Source organism: Vitis vinifera, chromosome 5 (genome assembly GCF_030704535.1).
Source record: "Vitis vinifera cultivar Pinot Noir 40024 chromosome 5, ASM3070453v1".
Classification (NCBI taxonomy): Eukaryota; Viridiplantae; Streptophyta; class Magnoliopsida; order Vitales; family Vitaceae; genus Vitis; species Vitis vinifera.
Genome location: NC_081809.1, coordinates 1,433,671 through 1,452,478, shown reverse-complemented (window position 1 = coordinate 1,452,478; position 18,808 = coordinate 1,433,671). Strand labels below are relative to the sequence as shown.

Genomic DNA, 18,808 nt, shown 5'->3' with positions numbered 1-18,808 from the left:
AGACCTCCAATTCAATAATAAAATATTTCAAATTTCAAATTTAAAGTTCTCTTTACCCTAATCATATCAATGACAAAGCCAAAAGTCTGTTCCAATCACATAACTGTAGTCCAATCACAAATTTCAACAAACCACCGTACCTAAAAATTTCAATCTACAGACCTCACAATGGAAACAAAAATTCAGTCAATCAACCCAATAACTCAACAATATTTGATGCCACAACCGACAGTCCATGCACCACCGCATTCTCATCAGACATGGGTGATTTCTCAGGAACGAATTGCTGCTCGCACGTATCTGCACTGGTGGCAGCAGAGCCCGCCTCTTGTTTGGACGTTTCGTAGTTGTTAGACTCCAAAGCACTGATGGCTCCCGGCAGATGCCTCGTCACAGTTCCCTGATATTCATCAATGCATGTGCCATAGTATCTGTACAGCACAGGGTCGGTGGTGTTCTTGAACAGCTCTCCAACGTGCACTAGAGTTTCGTTAGCCTTCGCCAAGGCCAGCTCAAGGGCAGAGTGGGCTAGATCTTTGACATCTGTATTGGAGTCTTTGGAAATTGGAGGGTTCTGCATAGCAGCAGAGGACTGGGGGATTGTGGGGAGGAGAAAAAGAAGAAGAAGAAAGGGCCATGAAAGAGAGATCATTAGTATCTTCATGGTTGAAGGATATATGGAAGGAGAATTGGCACAGCTGAATTGGCACAGCTGTTTGTTTTATGATGCTTGAGGTTTTGGGGTGTTGGCTAGGATTTGATTTATAGGGGGTTGAGATAACCATACGAAGTCTCATTTGGTAACTAAAGGGGATTTGCTTTTCTTGGAGAATGAATGCACAGAAGGTAATCTCACCTTGTTACTTTACAAGAATTTAGTATAATTGCCCTTTCTTTTTTCGATGAATGCGAGCGAAGTTGGTGGCTAGGATTTGATTTATAGGGGGTTGAGATTCAAGCATACGAAGTCTCATTTGGTAACTAAAGGGGATTTGCCTTTCTTGGAGAATGAATGCAGAAGGTAATCTCACCTTGTTACTTTACAAGAATTTAGTATAATTGCCGTTTCTTTTTTCTATGAATGCAGTGAAGTTGGTGGTAAACTGGTTACGGATAAAAATACGGGAAATCACGGTATTTTGATTTTACGGATATATTAAAGATATATCAGCGAAAAAAAAAATATCGACAACACAAAATTTATAAAAATATAAGAAAATTTTCATAAAAATGTAACTAAAAGTATAATAGATATTTTAAAGTTGTTTTATTAAAAAATTCGATATATGTATAATATGATTTATCATATTTGATAATAATATCGTATACATTAATAAAAATATGAATTTTGTAAGTATATATTTATTATTAAATTAAATCAAATATTATTTTATAATAATATTATGATATTTGATTATAATATGTCTAATTTTAAAATATATATTAATATTAAAATTATGATCCATTTAATTTAATTGTATCAAATGATATAAAATAAATTATGATATATGTATAATTTTTTAATATTTAATTAATTTATTAATGATATTTAAAATATTATGAAAAAAATTATTATGATAATTTTTATATTTTTGATACTCAATTAAAAGAAACTTTTATATTTAATTATAAAATAATTATAATTAATTTGCTCTCTAAAATATTTTTTTAATATGTTTTTTATAGGATGACTTTGAATATATATTTTTAGTACATTAGATTTAACAAGGACAAACTTGTTCTAGTGGTAAAATTAGTTGAACCCCAACCTTTGGTTCGAATCCTTCAAAGGCATCAAGAGACATTTTTTTGTAGTCTAGTTTATTTTATTTAGAAAATATTTTTTATTTTCATTATATAAAGAAAATATTTCATCATCATTTTTATTTTATTTATCATAATGATTTAAAGAAATACAATTCTAATTTAATTTTTTTTATTAACCCTTTAATAAAAATTAATTAAATCTTATAAATAAATTAAGTATAGTTTATTTAGAATTCTAATATTATTATGTTAAACATTTATTTTAAAATAAATTGAACTTCAAGATAAATCAATTGAAAATAAACTTTGATTTATCATCTAATAAATCAACTTAAATAGTCCTTTTTTTTTAGAATTTTAATTTTTTTATAGAATGGAACTAATAATAAAAATTTGACTTAAAAAATCACATTTTAGTATAAAATCATTTAAAAATCTTTATTTTATAGAAAGGATAAAAATATAAAATTTAAAATTCACTTACCATATTTAGTGATTAGTCAAGTCTCTTTTAATAAATAAATTCAATGATTTTTAATGAATTTTAGTTAAATGGGTTTATAAAAAGAAAGTATCCTCGATAGGAAGGTAAGAAAAAATGAGTACAGAAATCAACGACTAACTTGACCGTCGAAGTCCCAATGGTTGAGATAGCTAAGGGGTTCTGACACTCATACTATTTTCATCTAAAGACAATAGATAGAATCTTAGACTGAGAAAAAAACGTCATCTATGAAAATTGAAAGAAAGGCTAAATGGGTGAATTAAGGATGATCTTCGAATGGGAGAATCTTGACAAAAATTCATCACAACTATGACACCGTGATAGAGCAAGAAATTATTAGACTTAATAGTAGATGGTAAAACTCACCAACAAGGGGATTGGAGGAGTACTAAAAATAAGCATGACTAGTATTCACTCACAGGCAAGGATTGAAATATCGGTAAACACGGATATATCGGTACTTGGATTTTACGGATATATCGGAAATATCGGAGAAATATCGGTGGATATTTTTCATCAAATATCGGTGAGACAAAAATTATCCAAAATTGATGGGAATGCTTAAAAAAAGCCAAAGAATGATAAAATAAGCAAGAATATGCATGTTAAAGTTATTTTATAAGTGTAATTGACATAAATATGGTCAAAGAAAAAAATATCGGTAAATAGTTTACGATACTTGGATTTGAAGAATAAAAAATATGAAATTTGGAATTGTACACTTAGAAAGTTAGAATTGAGTTAAGAAATATTTGATTTCATTAAATGAAAACAATTTACACATAAACATAATACATATGACATTGCAATGGTCCTTAATACCAAAATGAAGATCGATGTGGTTCCATCATATTGTTATTGTTAGATGAAGGGAGCCCATCTTGTTGAAGACAATATTCATACCAGGACATGGAGTTTCGATAGTATTGATTGTATGTACGAACATGCCATGCATAAATTTCTTGAGTCCTACCAACAACTTGTCCATGGATAGGAAATCCAGGGTTTTCCCATGTGCTCGTTTGAAATCCTTGTTGTTGCAGCTGATGTGGAAGGTAGTATGGCATTTGTGTGGAAGAAGGATAGTTATACCTTTCATACTCTTCATCAGTGGAACTTGAAAGATTTTGAGGAGGCTGACCATAACTCATTGCATAAGGGGCATAAATGTTGGCTTCGTTTGATGAATCACTGAATTGAGTCTCTACACTCATCGACTCAAAACTGGCCGACAATGAGTCCTCGTTGTATGGCATCATCCTTCGTTGTCTTCCTCTATATGGCTTTCCAATGGCTCCAACACCTGGACCGGCTCTTCTAGAGCCGTGGTCTTCATCTTGAGTACAATGTGTGAAATCATCTTCACAAGTAAATGCCAATGGTTGTCCACTTTGTTGTTGTTGTCTAACATCCCCTTCATCATTTCCAGGGTCGCTACCATCATTGGTCCCCTCTCCTCTTGAACCATCATAACCGGAAGCAGAAGTACCAGTAGCACTAGGTCTACTACTATGTTCAACACTCGTGGAGTCAAAAGAAGGTCGAGAAGTGACTGCCGGCTGAGAAATTCCTTGTTGAAATGAATCTCTCGTGTCTTGGCTGAAACTATCAGTATGAACTTCTTCGGATAACACTCGATCAACATCAACACCTGCTTCTCGGACATGTGCGGCAATTCGTGGGTCGGGATTTCCATCTTCATCATCTAGATGAAGAGGTCTAACCCATTGAAACAATTGGTTATCTTCTTCTTCACCAACCTCAGTTGCAATGTCAAGTAAATCGAGGTAATCTTTCTCTGCAACTTTGTCTTGTTCTGCTTCCATGTCACGTATCTTTAGTTTCATGTTATAATAACAGAAAACTAATTGTTGGAGCATCGGGTAAGCAAGCCGATTTCTTTGTTTTGTATGAATTAAGGCAAACGTGCTCCAATTTCTCTCACAAGCTGAAGATGATGCAGTTTGCGATAAAACCTTGATGGCCAACCTTCTTAATGTAGGAGCGTGATGTCCATACATGAACCACCATTCAGCTACAACCAAATAAATGATATCAATACTTATATTGGAAAGTTACAATAATATGCTAATGAAATGAATTATTATTTCACAAATAATACTCACCGGGAACCATTTCTGACCTCGAAGCAATCGCTGCTCGATCACCGAATCCTCTTTTTGCATCTCGGAATAGTATAATCTACATATTAAATAATTGAAAGTGAAAAAGTTGAGTAAATGAAATTCAATTATTTAATTTATATTATAACTCTAATAATTTACCTCATTTCCAAATTGACTAAGACCTTCTGATGTAGGATCTAATTTCGCAAAGACTTCATGAACAGCTTGAAGTAGATCAGGATCAGTACCAACTCCACGTTTATATTGAAATCTTGGATTAAGAAAGAATGCTACAATAGTAAAGTAGAAATGTAAAATTAGAATTTTATGAAAGAAACATATTAAATACCAATAAATTTCAAAGATGAATAATACTTACCTGCTGCATGAAGAGGATGTTTAAGAGTTCTATCCCAACGATCTGCAATTATTTCTAACACCCATTCTTTAGCATTAAGTCGAATGAGGTTCTCTTTCATAACTCGAATCAATTCGTACACAAATGGCATTGTAGGAACAACTTCTGAATCGACAATGCGAAGAACTGTGTATAGCGCCTCATATATTGACACTAACTTTCCCACTCTTTCCCAGTACGCATGGTCAAACATAAGTGATTCAACCTCTTTGCCGATTAATGTGCGACTTAAGTTGTGTTGTGCCCATTCATCACTGATAAACACTTTCTTCAAGTTTGCTTTCTTTTTCAAAAGACTGTCAAGGGCTATATAATTGGTTGCAAATCTTGTTGCTCCAGGACGAACTATGTCTCCACCACACACCTTCCGCATCTGTGCAAGCAACCAACTATGGTTATAAATGAAGTTGGTTATCTTTCGAGCCTTTGTAATCAGATCTGCAACACTCGTCCTTTTACCGATGTCTTCGAACATTAAGTCGATGCAATGTGCTGCACACGGAGTCCAATAAAGATTGTATTTCTTCATTAACAACTTCCCCGCCTTCACGAATGCCGACCCATTATCTGTAACTATTTGGACCACATTTTGTTTGCCAACTTCCTTGATCACATCCTTCAACAAACCATATATGTATTTGTTGTCCTTTATATTATTTGATGCATCAACGGATTTGAGGAAGATTGTGCTACCTTTTGAATATACCATGAAATTAATTATGCTTAATTTCGTGGGCCCAGTCCATCCGTCAGACATAATCGTGCATCCATAAGTCTTCCACTTTTCTCTTTGAATATTGACATAAGCTTCCATGTCTTTGTACTCCATATCCAAATACTTGTGTTTGATTTCATAAGGAGACGGCGGTTCTATACCCATACCTACCATCCATATATAATTAAAACATATAAGAACATTTGTGTCAATCATACTATATAAATAGTAATGATATTGTTCAAATAAATACAACTTTTAAAATTATAGTAATTACCTGCTTGTTGTGCACCAACAATCATGTTCTTGAAGTGGTGAGAGTCTGCTTTACTTGGCGGAACACTCTCATATATGAAGAACTTACTGATCAAACGTCCCATGGTTTCCTTGATGGCACCACCTTTGAAAAGATTTTTTACAGTTTTCTGTCTTGCTGCTGAAGATTTGTACAATGAGGGTGCATCAGGCAGTGATGCATCTGAATATCGAACACTTTGCGATTTTCGCATTTGCCTTGTTGTTGGATTGGTTGGATGTGAAGACTCGCCTATTATAATTATTAAAATTAAACATATATGTTAATTTAATATTATTGATAAAGTTGATAAGAAACAGTAATAATTCAAATTAATATTATACCTGTTTTTCTTTTGCCTTTTATAAAATGTTCTTGTTGTTGTCGATTCCATTCAGCAGCTTTTGATGCTCGAACTGCCTCTCTATAAGCATGTCGCTCATCAGGGTGCATGTCAGCCGGATACATATACACATCATCATCTCCATCATCATCATCATCACCACCACCACCACCACCACCATCATCACCACCACCATCACCACCAAGGTTCTCCTCATCGTCCTCATCAATTAAATGCCTATGTCTTCTTCCCATTGTGTCTCGCAGTTCTGCTCGAATCTCTTCTATATCAACAGCTTTCTTCGCTTTTGCCTTATTTCTTTGCTCTATAAGTCGTCTTATTTCTTGTTTCACTTCTGGAGGCACGTTAGGACACTTTTTTGTATTTGAATTAGGGTCTGTATGTGATAGGTGAAATTTAAAACGAGTAATCCCACCACTCTTTATTGCCAACCCACAGTAATTGCATATTGTTCCATTTTTGTTCCCTTCCATAGGTGTACAATATTTCCAACAAGGATCTCGACCCATGGTACCGCTTTCACTAGCCATTTTCTAAAATTGAATTATGAAACTAATATCAAATTTAAAATTATTAAAGATAAAACATGTAAGAAATTTAATATGCATGAAATTGATAAGAACTAATAAAAATTGAAATTAAAATTGAATTATGCATATATGAAATAGATAAACATTACAATAAAATTTTGATAAGAATTAAAATAAATTAAATTTGCATATTCATGAAATTGATAAGAATCACTACTAATAAAAATTAAAATTAAAAATGAATTATGCATATATGAAATAGATAAACATTACAATAAAATTTTGATAAGAATTAAATTAAATTAAAATAAATTAAATTTGCATATTCATGAAATTGATAAGAATCATTACTAATAAAAATTAAAATTGAATTATGCATATATGAAATAGATAAACATTACAATTACATTTCCATATGAATTAGAAAATATCAATTAAACTATATATAACAAATAAAATTTAATTATGCATAATAAAATAAATTTTATAAAAGGTAAGACATACCTTAATTAGCCTTTGACTTGGAGTTAATCCCCTTCACCACCAAATTTTCAAAATAAAAAATTTTTGCTAGATCATATAAGAATTTTGATGTATGAAATGAAATGGAATGTGGGTATTTATAGGAATTTTTTTGGTCAAACTAGCCGTTGGATGGTCAAACTAGCCGTTATAAATTAATTTTAACCGTTGGATCAAAATTTGGTTCAAATTTCACCATTAGATCTTCATATAACCGTTGGAAACACTCCATAGCCCTTGGATAAAGTCAAGATTGATTTTCCACCATTGGATCACAAATCTGACCGTTGGAGGCCTTTACATACACGGGTGAAATCTGGGCCATCAGATCCTCAAAAATTCAAAATTGGCCGTCAGATCAAAAGCAGGGAATCTTCAAAAAAATCGCCGATTTTTTCAAAAAATCGCCGATTTATCGCGATTTTATCGGCAAAAAATCGCCGATTTTTTGAAAAAATCGGCGATTTATCGCCGATTTTACCGATTAATCGCCGATTTTTTGCTGTCCTCTGCCGTCTTCGCCGCGCGTGGCTCCACTCGCCGATGTTTCGCCGATTTTTCGGTCCTCCACCGATATTTCGCCGATATATCGGCGATTTTGCCGATTTTTGGCCGATTTTTCCGTCAATCGATAATCGGTGCCGATTATCGTTTCGATGCCGCCCGATAACCGATATTTCTCCGAAATATCGGCGACATTTTCCGATTTTTCAATCCATGCTCACAGGAGACAAGGAAATAATAGACAAACAGTAAGAGTCATTGCTTTTAAAGCGACTATATGATAAATTCCAAAAGATACATGATATGGTAGGCTTAGTTTACAAAAGATTGTGTCAACAGACTCAACACCTTACTTGAAGTATACATGCAAGTTTTAAAAAGACTATCCACAAGAGTAAGGTGAATATAAAAGTGGTAGGGGTGGACTATGGCATGGGGCTTTAGCATAAGTGTAGGCTTGTATGATATATAAAGCTCAACCGACTCCACCTCTATCTACAAAGATTAAGAGATCCATTCTTCTTCTTACTCTTCTTCTCCAATTGACCTATTGCTCCATCTTAGCCCACAACTATGGGTCCGAATAGCACCCCAATCCATGTGGATTTTTTTTTATAAGTAATAGACTATTATAATGCACCATTAGCCTAAGACTTCTCTACCAAATCTTAGGGCTTGGTGCATGCAACATGTATAATGTGCATCAAGTGATCTACCTTACAATGAGGAAACTAGACCATTCCACCATACTTAATTTCATTGATGCTTGCCCGTGTGTATTTACATGAATTATTTTATTTTTATGTTCTTAAATCGACATGTTTATATTGAACCTTCCATCACTCCTTCCCACAGAAATGTCAAGCGATCTCTCTCGTGTGGTTTCTGCCATTATTAGGTGGTTGTTGTGACTTGTGAGTTAAGAGTCGTCCGTTGAACTTTGAATGAGACATCATTGAAGCTATGATGCTTGCCTACTTCTATCTTTACTGAAGACCCCAAAAGAAATTTTTTTAAATCGTCATCAACCCAAAGGGCCTTGAGGACTTTATTCAGATCAAGAAACCCAGCCATCAAAGTAAGCTTTTCCCTATTAGGTATGGATCATCTCAAGTCGTGTTAATCCAACTAGGAACTAAATTATATAGACTTTTTCCTTTGGCCAGGAGGTTCTAGACGATAACACCTGAATGGCGTACAAGCAGCCCCACTGTCCCTTCTGTCGTTATGGGCAAAAAATGCAGCGTCTTTGAGTATGTGACCAACAACTCAGCTCATCATTAACACTCGCTATAAAAGCTTCTACCAATTCTCCTTCATCACTCAGCCAAAGATGAAGACTTCCATCTCTCTACCAATATTCATCTTTCTTCTTTATACCCTTCTTCTCTCATTCACCCACTGCTCCGTCTTGGCTCACAAGAACACCCCCTTCGTAGACAAAATCTGCAAGCAGACCCCTTATCATGCTCTCTGCCTCAAGACTCTCCTCTCAGACCCTCGCAGTGCCGGAGCTGATGTGAGAGGCCTCGCCATTATTATGGTGGATGTGATAAAGAGGGACACGGTCAGCATCCTGAGCCGCATCAATGAGCTGCTGAAGAAGGGCGGCACAGACCCGCATACACGCGGCGCCTTGCTTGATTGTATTGATAAGTATAACGCAGTGCTGAAGGGTGACGTCCCGGAAGCCATGGAAGCTTTGGAGAAAGGTGATTACAAGTTTGCAGAGCAAGGTGCAACAGACGCTTCATTAGAGGCCAGGGTATGTGAAGAGAATTTTGAGACTTCGCCCATAACTAATATGAACAAACTGGTCCACCATGTTTCTCTTGTGGCTGCCTCCATTGTCAGGATGTTGTTATAACTTATAAGCTCGGTTGCCTCTTCTTCTTCAATGAATTGGATCTCATCACTTAAAAGAATTGCAATGTTTTGTTGAATAGGTGAAGAAGGGTCGATTTAGACATCTTTGGGTTTGGATGATCTCAGCAATCGCTTTCTTTCCATGCAAACACTTCTGATTTTTTAATCTAATGTTAGATTAAGGATGTAGCATGTGGCACACAAGCTTAACAGAAATTAGAGTAATCAATAAAAATCATGTCCTAAACCATCTCCATAAACCTTGACTATCCATTCGTATTTGAACAAGAAATAAGGCAATTTGATTGGATTTATAAAATTTGTATTTATCTTCAAACTTCCTCTTTATCATTCAATCTTGATAAGGCCTAAAAAGGGCATCAATCATTATCTACCTTTAAACTTTCTCTTTATCATCCAGTATCGATTAGACATAAAGAGGTAATCAATCAGTCTAAGATTTTAACTTTTAGAAATGCTAGGCACCTGGCTTGGCCACTCCTACTAATAAGGTCTCTCTCTCTCAATCACATGTAAAAGGAGGGGCTTATGTTACACTTGGGTTCATCAACCAAAGGGTCTAAGTGTAAATCATTTACCTCAAGATTGTTGGTGTAATTTTTCTTAAAATATAAATACAGCAACAAAAATTATTATTACCAATGATGCATTAATTCAAAAGCGGGTGGCCAAATCCACTATAAAAACCGCAAAGGCTGTGGGTCAATCCAATCGATCACGATCTTCACATCATCTACCTCTGATCTCCTCCTGAAACCTTCTTCAAGAATGAGATCATCTGTGTTTCTCCTGTGTGTAATGGGTCTTTCTCTGACCCAAATCGAATTCTCCACTTCAGATTTGGTAAAGCAAACATGCAAGCATACACCCAACTACGATCTCTGTGTGAAGACTCTGCTCTCAGACCCACGAAGCTCTCACGCAGACGTCGCAGGTTTGGCCATGGTGATGGTGGACGTGATCAAGGCCAAAACAATCGCCACCCTCCACAGAATCAGCGAATTGCTGGGCACAACCCGATACCCAAAAACGAAGGCTGCCTTGAGGCGTTGTGTAGAGTTGTATGATAATGCAGTTTTGAAGGCTGATCTTCCATCAGCGATGCAAGCTCTCAAGACTGGTGTTCCCAAATTTGCAGAAGAAGGTACTAATGATGCTGCTAACGAGGCCGACTCCTGCGAGAGAACCTTCAGTGGGGCATCCCCCATTACCTCTTTCAATAGGTATGTCAGTGACCTCTGTCGTGTGGCTTCTGCCATTATCAGGCTCTTGTTGTGAGCTGGAGTCCTTCCTTGGTAAGACTCCATGAATGGGCTGTAGATGACTGCTTCCTCACCTTTAATAAAAGAGCAGATTCTCAAATAAGAACCACTGTTTTTCATCATTTGATGTACAGGGAAATATAATGATTAAAAGATTAAAAAGGAGAATGGGTTGTTAAATCAATGTTCAAAAGAACAAAATTTCTCGATTTTATCAACATTTTGTACCAACTCAAATGGGCTGAAAAACTTCGTTCAAACTTGAAAACAGCAGATTCAACCAGGGATATAGCTCACCCATCACTGACTTAGTTATATTATCTTAAAATTGAGTGGAATACTTGATCAATAAATGGAACTTGCTAGTTTGAGAGAACAGATTAGGACTTTGGATCTCTATATATCTTAGGGTTTTCACCCATTTCCGTTTAACAAGGAGGCCCGAATTCATTGAACTGAAAAATCGAGTCAAGAGGCGGAAGGAACTCATATGAGCTAACATCATGACATTATTTCACACTGTAAGAACTAAGAAGTGTACTTGACAAACATCTCACACATATTTGAAACAAAATAAAGGTCCAAAATGAAATTATGGTTGACCCATTAATGACACTAAATTAACGAGATTTGATTTTGTGGACTCTCAACAATACAAACTACTTGAATGTTTCTAACATCTTTCTTATCTAACTTTTAGGGTTGATATAGGGAATTGTCATCAGCCGTATCAGACGTAAGAGGGAATTACAGATTTTAATTCAAAATAGAAAAGGAATGAAATCAATCTATGATTTCTTAATGAGTGGATTTTACTTTGAAATAACCAGTCATTGAAGGACATCAATTTTTGGGTTAATCAAACAAAATAAAAGTTTCCATCATTAATCATATGCCAATCAGCTATCAATAGCAAGTAACTCAAAAGTCATGTACGCATAATTTTCGCCAAAAATGGTTATAGCCAGTGGCCAGACACACTATAAAATCCGGCAAATGTTATCAATCCAATCACCATGTCCATCTCATCTCCTCCTGAATCTTCTTTAAGAATGAGATCGTCTGTGTTTCTTCTCTGTGTCGTGAGTCTTTCTCTGACACAAATCCAATTCTCCAGAGCAGATTTGGTGGACCAAACGTGCAAGCAGACACCCAACTACGATCTCTGTGTGAAGACTCTCCGCGCAGACCCACGAAGCTCTACGGCTGACGTCACAGGCTTGGCCCTGGTGACGGTGGATGCAATCAAGGCCAAAGCGACCGCCACCCTCGATAGAATCAATGGATTATTGGGCACGACCCCAGACCCGAAAACGAAGGCGGCCTTGAGCCATTGTGGGGAGTTGTATGATAATGCAGTTCTGAAGGCTGATATTCCATCAGCCATAGAAGCTCTCAAGAAGGGTAATCCCAAATTTGCAGAACAAGGAGTTAATGATGCTGCTAACGAGGCCGACTCCTGCGAGAGAGCCTTTGGCGGGGCTTCCCCCATTACCTCTTTCAATAGGAGTGTCAGTGACCTCTCTCGTGTGGCTTCTGCCATTATCGGGCTCTTGTCGTGATCCATGGTCAGACCCCATGAATGGGTTCTAGATGACTGCTTCCACAATTTGAATAAAAACGGCGGATTCTCTAAATAAGAGCCATTATTGTTACAGTATTATTCATCATCTTTGTTTGATATACAGATGGAAATATAAAAGAAAATGGGGTTATTAAATAAAAAACAATGCAAATGTAATGACAAATTATTCAATCTTTTCCAAACTTTCTTTTCTTCTCTACAAAGTTTTTCACAAACCCTTTATGTTTTCGTAATGATCCGTTCTCAACTACATAAAGTTATTTATAAAATTAGAAAGAGTTTGTACTTATATAACGCTAAAAACTTTTTTTTATATCTGATATAAGATATCATAAACATCTCTAGTATAATAACAACATCTTTGTTATGTCCTATAGAATTATAGTATCAAACAAAAAAACATTTTTTACATGACCAAACAAACTCTTATATCAAGATCAAAATCAAATTAATTTCATTTGAAACGACTCACACCAAATCAATTAAATATTATTAGCTTTGGGTTCAAAATGGCTTCACGAGTTTGAAACTATACAAGATAAATAATTAGTACTCTTTAGTCAAATATAGCTTGAATTAGATCCCATCACATAAAAAAATATAAAAAAAAAAATTGCAATGTTTTGTTGAATAGGAGAAGAAAGTCTCGATGGAGATGTTTTTGGGTCTGGTTAATTTTAGTAATAGATTTCTTCCCATGAAGACACTTGGGATTTTTATCAAGTGATAAAAGACATTTTTGGGTTTTTATCTTAAAAAAGAAAAAAGAAAAGAATTTGAATGAGTACGTCACTAACCATGTAGCAATAAGTAGCGGCCGTCAACGGTTAAAAAGAGGGTGATTATGTTCCATTCTGGTCCATCAACAAATGGGTGTAAGTGTAATTCACTTAACTCAAAGAGTAATTTTCCTTAAAATAAAAATACAGCAGCTAAAGGCCAAAAATCATCATAATTACCCATGGTGCATTAATTCTAAAGCGGGTGGCCAAACTCACTATAAAAACCGCCCAAGGCTGTGGATCAATCCAATCACGATCTTCAAAACCATCTGGTTCTAATCTCCTCCAGAATCTTTTTCAAGAATGAGATCATCCGTGTTTCTTCTCTGCGTTGTGGGTCTTTCTCTGACACAAATCCAATTCTCCAGCGCAGATTTGGTAAAGCAAACATGCAGGCAGACACCCAACTATGATCTGTGTGTGCAGACTCTGCGCTCAGACCCACGAAGCTCTCACGCAGACGTCGCAGGCTTGGCCATGGTGATGGTGGATATGATCAAGGCCAAATCAATCGCCACCCTCCACAGAATCAGTGAATTGTTAGGTACAGCACCACACCCAAAAACGAAGGCCACTTTGAGGCGTTGTGCAGAGTTGTATGATAATGCAGTTTTGAAGGCTGATATTCCATCAGCCATGGAAGCTCTCAAGACAGGTAATCCCAAATTTGCAGAACAAGGTGCCAATGATGCTGCTAACGAGGCCGACTCCTGCGAGAGAGCCTTCAGTGGGGCTTCCCCCATTACTTCTTTCAATAGGAGTGTTAGTGACCTCTCTCGTGTGGCTTCTGCCATTATCAGGCTCTTGTTGTGAGCTGGAGTCCTTCCTTGGTAAGACTCCATGAATGGGTTGTGATGACTGCTTCCTCACTTCTAATAAAAGACTAAATTCTCGGATAAGAACCATTATTATTCAACATCATTGTTTGATGTAAGGATGGAAATATAATGATTAAAAAGAAAAAAAAAGAAAAGGGTTTCTTAAATCAATGTTCAAAAGAACAAAAATTTTCGATTTCATCAGCTTTTTGTACCAACTCGGAATGGGATATAAAGCCTGAAAACAGCAGATTCAACCAGGAAGTTCATCCTTTATTGACTTAATTATATTGCCTTAGAAATAAGAGAATATAAGTATGCTAAATCATTCTTGAAAGCTTTAAACAACAAAAAAGTATTTGTTAAAAAAAAAACATGTGAATGAAACTTTGTTCTTTAGCTGGGAGGCTGTAGATGAGGGAGCAGCTGATGGGTGACAAAGCAGGCCCACCTAATTCTTGCGTCGTTAACCTTATGGGCTAAATACAGTGGGTGTGAGTAATGAGTGCGTCTCAGCACTGAGCACCGAGCAGTCATGTCATAGTGGAAACTGCTTTTGTACTTTTCCGCGACCTCTCAGTTCTAGACTTTTCCAAATTCCAAATCGGTTTTTCAAGATTTGTTGACCAGCATTTCACTTCAAAAAAATTAAACTCAAACCAAATAAATACATTGAAAATTTATTAAAAAATAGTTTTAATCATATCAATTTTTTTATTTTTTATTTTTGTATTAAAACCACAATTTGAGACGAAAATTGATAATTAAAAAAAATAAAAAATAAAAATCCGTTTGATAACCATTCTAAAAAGTATTTATAATATTTAAAAATTATTATTATTTAAGTGTTAAAAAAATTTTAAAAATTTCTAGAATCCCATCCAACACACTCTAATTTTACTGTAGACTCACAAATAAGATTGTAATAAACCCAACTGTTTTCTTCCCATCCATTAGTAAAGTCAGTAATATTTCAGACTCACAAATGACCAAAAGCCGGGTTTTGAGATTTTGTACCAATTTTATGGCAGCTATAGCACTTGGCCTGTTAAGAGCCAAGAATGCTTTACATATGTCTATCTCCTTTTATCTTCTTTTTCTTTTTCTAAAAACTTTTTATTCTTAAATTTTTAATAGAATATTATAATTGCATTAGGTTTTTTTTTATAAGAAGCTTGTTTTAAATATTTTTTAAGTCATTGAATTTTGGATCATATTCTATAAACCACCTAACATTCATTTGTGGCTATCATCATCTTTATGCCCACAAGACTCTGGAGAACATCAACAATTTGTTTCTAAACACTTCCAACAACCATAGAAGAAAAAAAGATTTGTATATATTATTTCCAAGGCAGTGGATGAAAAACTTATTCAACAGTCACAACTCAGTCCCAAGTTACAGAAAAAACCTACATCTAACACCATTTGTCCAGGCTAGTTGCCAAGGAGGCAGCTGTAAGAACCAACACCACCTATAAAAAAAACACACGCTACTAAACCTGGTGTAGTTAATAACTTAATCCCAGATGTATTTAATGTACAAAAGATTGATTACCCCTAATGCTTCCGGTTCCGAGGTAGGTGATCCAGCACACAAAAACCACAACTCAGCATGGACAACCTTGAAGTTATGCTCTTCAATATAGACTAGAGCTATATTTCCTTCTTCTCAGTTAGGTTGCATTTCATCCTGGAGCCTTGCCCGCTTTTTCCTTGGCTTCTAGACCAGGAAGCTGCTCTACTAAGCTGGAAAATTCATTCATAATGGTAGATTCATTTCAATAATCCATCACTGGGTTGCTAACCTTAACTGTTGAAAATTTTTATCAGTTAGCTAATAACAAGAAGGGTAACATACCTGGGAGATTCAGAACCGTGCTCCTTGACATCACTTGGCGAGATACTGTGGTAGTACTGCACAGAAATCAAGCCACCCTCTGTTGGGGCCGCTGACTCGGGAGATCCATGGAAGGTTATAGCTGAATTTCTTCTAGAGGACAATCCTGTATATATGATGGCATGATCATGAATGGTCAACCCATGAGTCTTATTAACCATCAAAAGTTTCAAGCAACAGGAGCATAAGATCTTAAATTTGAAATAAACATGGAAGACAACTAAATAAACTCTGCTTGGACAACTTTCAGGTAACATCTAGAGGTCTACCAAATGAAGTTGTACAAAAACTAAAAGCATAATGTTCAATGATGCTCATTTTCCAGAAAATATTTTGAGATTTCTGAGGAAAAACCAAATGAGAAGGAATTGGCACTCCAATGCCCAGTTGGCTGATAACATGATAGGAGAAAATAGAAAGACAAACGGTGTCTAAGAACAACCATGGGACCCATGGCAAAATACCAATCTAAATTCCCTAAGAAGATTATGGTGTCTTTAAACAAAAACAGGAAGCATGAAACAAAAGTTTTAACATAAAAACAAAGAGAAGGAAAAAATAATGTAGCAGAACAAAGAGCAGACTGAAAGAGTAATCAAGAGGCAATTCCTAAGGAGCTAAATGAAGGTTTAAGCATAAGAAGCTACAGTAACAAGCAAGTGCCAAAATAAGTAATGAATGGTGATAAATTCATATCAATATGACTAAAACCATGCTCAATTTATTTTGTTAATCCATTGATATCCACATACAAGGAAATTGGTACCCTATGATATCAGAAACATCCTAAGTCAATAAAAGAACATGCACATAGAATGGATGATCACCAAAGATTTCATATTTCAAAGGCCACAAAACCAAACAGGTTATATACAAGGAAAAAAAAATTACAATCAAAGTGTCGAAAGAGAATTCCCATGTCCATAGTTCACTGTTAGATGGTTTTACACAACTAAAGGTAGTTTCTGCATAGCTAATGACCTAATTTTTAGCCAAGGCCAAGGGGAAAAGGATCTGTTTTGACAAGCTAAGCTATCCTTGTGTAGAACACAAAAGGTAAACCGTAATACCACAACAGAATCCAAGATAAGTCCAAATCACATTCAGATAAGTGATATTACCTTGAAAGAGTATCACAAGGCAGAAGAAAACGGTGAACACCATAGCAAACAAGCTGCTGTTTGATGAAGCCTTGGCAACTTTCATCTTCCTCAATGCCTTCCTTCGCTCCACCCTTGCACGCTTCAACATGGCAAGTTCAGCAATCTCTCTGACCAACTTCTGGTCTGCAGCATCCAGTGATGGGCCTTTGGGAGGTCTAGGAGGTTTAGATGATTTTTTATTACTCAGCTTTTTACGCTTCTCCTTCACTGCTTTCTTATCCACAGAGTCCATAGCTTCTTTCTCCACCAAATTCTTATCAATAAACACCTTCACATTCTCCTTCGGAATCATGCCTGAATTTGACCCATTTGAACACAAACTCACACCATCTTCACCTTTGACCGATCCATCTTCACCTCTAGCAGTTCCACCAATCTCAAGATCAACTATGAGATCTCTATCTTTCGGAGCTATTTGATCCATTACAAACCAATCTGTTTTGCTTCCACTTTCACCCTCCAAACACCAAACCCACAATTTTTCCCCACTGATTTAAATCTTTGAGATCAACCCATAACACAGGTTATGCCTCTCTACAAAAATAAATCATATAATGAGGAAAAAGGCAACACTAGAAAGCTCTAACTTAATGAAGCCAACCACCCCTTCCATTTAGCTCGCAATTAATACTGATACTCCAATAACTGCATCTCCTCTCAACCTTTTTCACTCACCTCCCACTAACAAGTAATCATTAAAAGGATGAAATCAATTATCCCCTTTTCTCTCTTCCTAATCAAATTTCCTTCCAAAAAATCTTTAAAACATGAACAAAACCCTGCAATTACCAAGCACACAGAAAGAAAATCAATCAATTATAATTAAAAAAACAGTGAAAAATCATATAATCCTTCAAATGCAATAATGTGCCCCGACCCTTCACAATTCACCAAAACCAAAGCTAACAAGGGGCTAAAAAACAAACCCAAATGCCCAAATCACATGCAGAAGAATCTGAAAACACTTCAGAGCCAAGAAAGATAAAGAAACAAAGGCATTAAGAAGCCAATGAGCAAATGGTAAAAAGGGAAAACAAAGAACCACAAAATATTAAAAAATAAAATAAAAATAATCAAACCCTTGAAAAAGTCCCAGATCACACAACCGCACCACCCATTAGAATATGATTCTAAACTTCATAAATATCAAACCACAAATGAATAAACTACACATACTGACGTTGATACCGAAACCCAAAAAAAATTTATATATAAACACAGATAAGAATTAATAAAAAAAACAACAACAAAATGCAAATACCTTTCGACGAAAGCGAAGGAAGCCCAGATCCAATGCCGACAAGGGCTCGCGAGAGAGCGAGAGAAAAGGCTGAACACACGAGGGTTTAATGGATTTCACAACTGTATCTTATCATTCTTCATATTCTATATATAATCTCATTTATAGGAAAGAGGAAATTGATATTGCCAAGGCATTCCCCACCGACACAAGGCCACTTCCATTTTTTAATCTCACCATTTATTGTTCTCCCTCGTTGTCCTACTTGTCACAACGACACGTTAATTTAATGTATAATCTCATGTTTCTACATATATACATAATTATTAATAATATTTTTTATCCTTTTTTGTCCAAATAGCAATAATTATTTCCAATATTTTACCGTGGTAAAAATAATAATTTCTTATAGTTTACCGTATATT

General features: G+C 35.6%; 6 protein-coding genes across 7 annotated transcripts; 3 read left to right on the top strand and 3 right to left on the bottom strand.

Annotated features, from left to right (window-relative positions):
- Positions 1 to 190: 190 nt before the first annotated feature.
- Positions 191 to 664, bottom strand: LOC132253725 (uncharacterized). Its single transcript, XM_059736649.1, has one exon. The coding sequence runs from the start codon at positions 662 to 664 to the stop codon at positions 191 to 193; it is 474 nt and encodes a 157-aa protein (XP_059592632.1).
- Positions 665 to 3,021: 2,357 nt separating this feature from the next.
- Positions 3,022 to 7,653, bottom strand: LOC132252652 (uncharacterized). 2 transcript variants are annotated; one of them, XM_059736715.1, is made up of 7 exons: positions 7,225 to 7,653; positions 6,171 to 6,723; positions 5,809 to 6,078; positions 4,778 to 5,698; positions 4,558 to 4,688; positions 4,399 to 4,474; positions 3,022 to 4,307 (listed from the first exon to the last, which is right to left on the bottom strand). In XM_059736715.1, exons 2-7 carry the CDS (start codon positions 6,718 to 6,720, stop codon positions 3,088 to 3,090), a joined length of 3,168 nt encoding a protein of 1,055 aa, XP_059592698.1. In that variant the 5' UTR covers positions 6,721 to 6,723; positions 7,225 to 7,653; the 3' UTR covers positions 3,022 to 3,087. The 2 variants fall into 2 exon arrangements, with proteins under 2 accessions (XP_059592698.1, XP_059592697.1); XM_059736714.1 differs by lacking the exon at positions 7,225 to 7,653 and having other exon boundaries at positions 6,171 to 6,990.
- Positions 7,654 to 9,079: 1,426 nt separating this feature from the next.
- LOC100246590 (cell wall / vacuolar inhibitor of fructosidase 1) lies at positions 9,080 to 9,613 on the top strand. Its single transcript, XM_019219805.1, has one exon. The coding sequence runs from the start codon at positions 9,080 to 9,082 to the stop codon at positions 9,611 to 9,613; it is 534 nt and encodes a 177-aa protein (XP_019075350.1).
- Positions 9,614 to 10,264: 651 nt separating this feature from the next.
- LOC100256859 (cell wall / vacuolar inhibitor of fructosidase 1) lies at positions 10,265 to 12,554 on the top strand. Its single transcript, XM_002273448.4, has 2 exons — positions 10,265 to 10,856; positions 12,013 to 12,554. The coding sequence occupies exons 1-2, from the start codon at positions 10,402 to 10,404 to the stop codon at positions 12,455 to 12,457; spliced, it is 900 nt and encodes a 299-aa protein (XP_002273484.3). The 5' UTR covers positions 10,265 to 10,401; the 3' UTR covers positions 12,458 to 12,554.
- Positions 12,555 to 13,466: 912 nt separating this feature from the next.
- Positions 13,467 to 14,178, top strand: LOC100261956 (cell wall / vacuolar inhibitor of fructosidase 1). Its single transcript, XM_002279720.4, has one exon. The coding sequence runs from the start codon at positions 13,566 to 13,568 to the stop codon at positions 14,073 to 14,075; it is 510 nt and encodes a 169-aa protein (XP_002279756.1). The 5' UTR covers positions 13,467 to 13,565; the 3' UTR covers positions 14,076 to 14,178.
- A 1,222-nt stretch (positions 14,179 to 15,400) lies between these two features.
- On the bottom strand, positions 15,401 to 18,629 carry LOC100267130 (uncharacterized). The gene is made up of 4 exons (XM_002273382.5): positions 18,405 to 18,629; positions 17,102 to 17,922; positions 15,942 to 16,086; positions 15,401 to 15,829 (listed from the first exon to the last, which is right to left on the bottom strand). Exons 2-4 carry the CDS (start codon positions 17,565 to 17,567, stop codon positions 15,769 to 15,771), a joined length of 672 nt encoding a protein of 223 aa, XP_002273418.1. The 5' UTR covers positions 17,568 to 17,922; positions 18,405 to 18,629; the 3' UTR covers positions 15,401 to 15,768.
- Between the last annotated feature and the right edge of the window lie 179 nt (positions 18,630 to 18,808).